At 46.2% G+C, this 5,299-nt stretch overlaps 1 protein-coding gene across 1 annotated transcript; it reads left to right on the forward strand.

Moving 5' to 3' along the window:
• The first annotated feature begins 249 nt into the window (after nt 1–249).
• LOC136517033 (uncharacterized) lies at nt 250–3,475 on the forward strand. Its single transcript, XM_066510544.1, has 9 exons — nt 250–583; nt 1,280–1,394; nt 1,471–1,580; nt 1,826–1,951; nt 2,050–2,170; nt 2,260–2,344; nt 2,432–2,545; nt 2,639–2,678; nt 3,023–3,475. The coding sequence occupies exons 1-9, from the start codon at nt 404–406 to the stop codon at nt 3,173–3,175; spliced, it is 1,044 nt and encodes a 347-aa protein (XP_066366641.1). The 5' UTR covers nt 250–403; the 3' UTR covers nt 3,176–3,475.
• The last annotated feature ends 1,824 nt before the right edge of the window (nt 3,476–5,299 follow it).

Consider the following 5,299-nt stretch of genomic DNA (forward strand, 5'->3'; position numbering starts at 1 on the left):
CTATGTTGAGTTTTTTTGACCTAACACTCGCATGACAGCTCAAATAGTCGGGTTCCTCAACGGATAACGGGGACGGGTAAACAGAGAATGTTTCCGTACCCGCTATACCCATCGGAGATGGATTCTTGTTCATTTAGATGTCCACGGATAAAAATATAATCCAATTCTATCCCCTAATGGATCGAATACCAGTCGGATATCGGGTATCGGGCCGTTGCCATCTTTATCCCCCACCCACGCCCACTGCCTCGCATCGGCATCGGCATCGGGCGTGCGCCAGTGCCAAGCTAAAATTCCCCAACTCGCGTCGCGTCGCCAGTGTGCGTGCCACGGTGCCAGTACCCCGTCCCATCCTCGTCGCCCGGCCCAAAACCCCCACACCCAACCCTCAGCCCGGCGAGCGATGGCGGGATCCGCGGCCGACGCGGAGCAGGAGCAGAAGCGGGCGGCGGCGGCGGCGTACGACTACGAGGGCGACGCGCGCTGGGCCGACTACTGGTCCAACGTCCTCGTCCCGCCGAACCTCGCCTCCCGCCCCGACGTCGTCGACCACTTCAAGCGCAAGTTCTACCAGCGCTACATCGTGAGTTCCACTTCCACAACTGCCACCGCCCTCCACCTGCCTTGCCTTGGGTTCCGCGATTCCCTTCCCCCCTGCCGCCGCCGCCGCTGTTCCCCGACCCGTCCGCGCGCGCTGGGTAGCGGTACTAATTTAGGATCTGACGCGCTTTGTGTACGGAAGCGTAGCCCTGCCAAATTCGTCTGCTGGGGTTTGCTTAAGCTTGTCGTGTTCAGGTCCAGATTGCAGGAGCGTGCCTTGTAGCGTCGGGTTATATGCTGGACTGCTGGTTGCTGCGAGTGGCTGAGCAGAGATCTGGTCGCGGCGCGCTGCTTTGCTTCGCTGCTGATGGTCTGCTTGCTTACTGTAGAATGTACTTGAACACTGCATGCTCTATCGATTCCATGTGTTGCTTGTGATTTCATTAGGGAAATGCAAGATGCTCGTTCTTGGTTAGTAAGTTTACTATCCATAAACCCATCTATAAGTTGGGTCAGGATACTGTTATGCAGTTGAGCAGGCAGGGCCACAGAACAAGTTTGTTTGTACGCAGACTTTTAAGAAAATGGAAAACAAATTCTTGCCATTTGCTTTTGCACACATTTTGAGTTAATATCATCGCTTGTGTGCCTCTGAACACTGAAGAGTGAAGCAATACAGTAGTTCATGCATTTTGATTCCCCCCCCCCCCCCCCCCCCCCCCCCCCTCTTGTTCCACAGGACCATGATCTGGTTGTTGAGCCGAGGTCATTCACTGGTTCCACTCAGCCCAGCAGGCCAGATGTAAGGTCTTCGTCATCGTCATCCAGCGAGAATGTCAGGGCACGTAATTCAGGTAAAACATATATGTTTTGGACATCCATCAGTTTCTGTATCACATGTTTCGTTAGCTGAATCGATTTCTTGTGTAGGATCTACTTCGAGGTCAGCGCCGACGCCGCCGCCACCAACACAAACAGACAGTGCTGCCAACCCTTTACGGTTCGATGCACGGAGTATACATTTCTCCCTCAACGCATGGGTAAGGGATAAGCCACTCTTTTCTTTGGTTTATTGAATTGTTAATTGCATGTGTCTAAAATGCTAGCTGGTTCTTCAATTTCCATTGTTCTGCTTGTTTCTATGGCAATCCTTGTGGGCATGCCATTGGGAAACTCTCTTTGTTCTTGACCGCTGACTCATCAGCCTGTCACGTTACTGTTCTGAACCTTGCTTGTGGTTTTTTGATTCATTACTTGTGGGCATGACCGAAATATTATGTTTCAGATACTTGTGGTTGCTGGTCTGGGAATGCTTCCTATTTTGCCAAAACACCTTGCTGACAGAGCTTGCAAACTTTCTCTACTGGGAACAATATTTTCATCAGGATATTCTCTATACAGTACTTATGGGGTAATTACCTGCCTATATGAAGAATGAGTAATTCATATAAAGTTTACCAGATTCTTTTTGCATGATGTGACTTTGATTAAATTTTCTTTTGTGTACAGAAACCAAGAGCATGGAACATGCCAGCAATTCAAGCTTGGTTGCAGTCTGTACTTGCAACCAAGGATTTTATCCATTTAATGTTCTCTTTTATGCTCTTCACATCTCAATTGCACTTGAAGAGTAAGATGCACCTTGTTTCGTGCAAAATCATGTCTCTGATGTCTGCTTTTGGATATGCTTGCCTCATCATAATTTTATATTTCTCACAGTTGCTGCACTACCTGTGCTTTGCTGGGCACTTGATCATGTCGCCAGATTCCTAAGGCGTAACTTTGCTCGATCCTCTTTCTATAGGTAACTGTATGTGGATTCGTTTCTGTATCCTTGGCACAATCGGTATCCAGTTCCCATTTCTCAATAATGTGTCGATGTCTTTTTCAGGCAATACCTGGAAGAGCCTTGTCTTTGGGTAGAGACAAATAATACTACACTGAGCCTCCTTAGTTCAAATGCTGAAATTGCCTTGGGTTTTCTTCTGATCATATCACTGCTCTCGTATGTATATTCAGATTTCCATACTATTCTGAAGTTTTAATTTTATCTTAGGAACTACAGTACATCTTTGACCTTTACCCTTTTGTGTTGCAGGTGGCGCCGTAGCATAATTCAGACATTCATGTACTGGCAGGTGAGTTATCCCTCAAAAGTTCAGGCTTCCCTTTTTGTATTTCATCTCTTACTTGCATGCTGTTTTGCTGCATGTAATTCCTAACCTCTGTATCTTTGGCCAAATGTACTGATTTACCTTGTTTGTGTTATTGTTTCAATTCCAAGAAATCCAATTTATCTTCTGCCTTGCTTTTTGTCCACCAACAACCAGCTAGAATTTGGTCGACAATAGCAACTAGGTTATTAATTATAGTTATTGCCTGTTAGGTGTATTACTGCTCTTTCCCAAGTAACTTGTATTAACCGTCAGCACACACGCTGCATTGCTTACCAGTGCCCTTCACATGCTTGTTTATCGTGCAGGTATTGAAGCTGATGTACCATGCTCCTGTGACATCCAGCTATCACCAGAGCACCTGGGCGAAAATTGGCAGGATTGTGAATCCATACATCCACCGCTACGCCCCCTTCCTCCAGACGCCCATTTCTGCGATCCAAAGATGGTGGTTCAGGTAGAGAGACAGGCGGGTAAAAAAAAATCATGTATCTGCTGCTGAATCACTGAACCGCCTGGGTGGTTTAAGATGCCTATGCAGAACATAGCACAGCCGCCGCGTTCTTATGTAATGCTGCAGCAGTGCACTGTATAATATAACCTTTTGCGGGATGACTGATATCCCTGAATTCTGGAGGGCCCTATCGTAACAAGAAGGTTGCTGTATGCCTGTAAACTCTGAGGTTGCAGGGATCACCAACAATGCTGAATTGCAATCCGTGGGCAAACGTAACTATGTTCCATGCTTTTTAGTCACACAATCCACTGTCAGTATATGTACATTAGTTGGGCACCAATGCCTTCGTAGAGCCCACAGATTTGCTTCGACGGGGTATTATGTTTGTGCAGAGGTTATGGGGGAATCTTCTTGGTTCAACCCGCAATCTGTTATGTGTTATGTCGTGACTTTCCATGCATTTGGATCAACCCGCAGTCTGCAGGATTTGCCTTGTTGAGATGAGATGGCAGAGCTTTTTTTTGGTGCGGCAGTGCTAGCGTTTGCACTCTGTTTTGCACGCCCACGCGGGGCAGGCACCGTCCGAACGTCGCCCACACCACTTGACCCCCACTTGTGCCCCCTCAGCTTCCCCTGCCCGAACGTCTGTGCCTGCTTGGTGGCATCCTGGTAGCTGTGGCTGGTGGGTCTCCAACAGCGATCTATTTTTGAAACATTTAGATGAAACATTTACAACATGCTTCTAAAGACAGATAAAACACTTGAAACATGTGTCTGAAACCCTTGCAAAAACATGAAAACACTTGAAAAAGCCATTGCAAAACATATAAACCATCCAGATAAAACTTGTAACATATGTGCGAAATATATGCAATATCCAAATAACCACACTTGCAAGATATGTCTGAAAAAACAGATGAAACATTTAAAACGGACGCTCGCAACATACATGTACAACCATTGCAACATGTGCAACATTCTGATCTATTTTTGCAACATCCCTATAAAACACATGCGGCATATCTCTAAAATATCTGAAACAATTAAAACATACTCTTGCAACATTCGCTTTCAACACAACATCTCCTTGTTGCTCGGTAAAATTGAGGCTCGTCGGTGTGTGGTATTCACTAGAGGCAGTGGCCTGGCGGCGTTTATCGGTGGCGGGCGGTGACAGTGGCTGCACATCGCGGAAAAAGGGAGGCATCAGTCGCACAAGCAAGGAGACCGCGGTCGCGTGACTTGGAGAGGGCAGTCGCGTGTCGCGCCTCGCAGAGTCAGTAGCCGAGCGCCGCGACTCGGAGGCGGCCGCACGCCGTGCCTGGCAAGGCCAGTGGCTGAACGTTGCGCCTTGGAGGCGGATGTGCGCAGCGCCTAGCAAGGCCAGCGGCCATGCGCTCGGATGCAGCAGGCGAGAAGAGGAACGAGTGGACAGAAATAGATGGATGAACTATTTTTTTTTATAGAAACGAAGGAGTGTGGGTTGTTGGGTTGAGAGCATTACGGTTTTGTGTGTTGCCTTCTTAGCCCTTGCCTTGATGCCAAGGCGTCAGTTTAAGTTGGGTCCAGCCCCAATATTTCAACACTTACGGCCCAGTCAATCTGTCTCTTCCGAATTGGAAACCCTAAATAAAAAGGGAAATTCCTTGTGTGCCATTAAAAAAAGATCGCAATGCCATGTGTGTCCTTGAAAAAGTTCAGCGGTCTTCAGCGCCACTGCTCCAACTTTTTTGTGCCCTCTATGCCACTGCCGTCAGTTTAGGCTCTAACGCCGTCAAACAGTAGGTGTAAAAAGTCGAAAATACCCTTCAGTCTAAATATGTCATTAATTTTTTTAAGCATCTTAACGACTTCAAATGAAAAAACTCAAAACTAGAAAGTTGTAGATCTCGTCGAGATCTATAATTTTCATATAAAAATTATCTTCATTTAATTCCATAAAAAAATATGATTTTTCTAAGATATATTAATCATATCAAATCATATTTTTTTTTGCTGTATGCATTTGGTAATTCCAGAAATTAAGAAGTTGCCTTGATCTTCGTGTTAAACCATGCCAGTGATTTATATTTATATCGTTTTAAAAAAAAAAGATGGATAAATATGATAAAAACAAGCATCTGCTAGC

The sequence above is a fragment of the Miscanthus floridulus genome, chromosome 17 (assembly GCF_019320115.1).
Source record: "Miscanthus floridulus cultivar M001 chromosome 17, ASM1932011v1, whole genome shotgun sequence".
NCBI classification, from domain to species: domain Eukaryota; kingdom Viridiplantae; phylum Streptophyta; class Magnoliopsida; order Poales; family Poaceae; genus Miscanthus; species Miscanthus floridulus.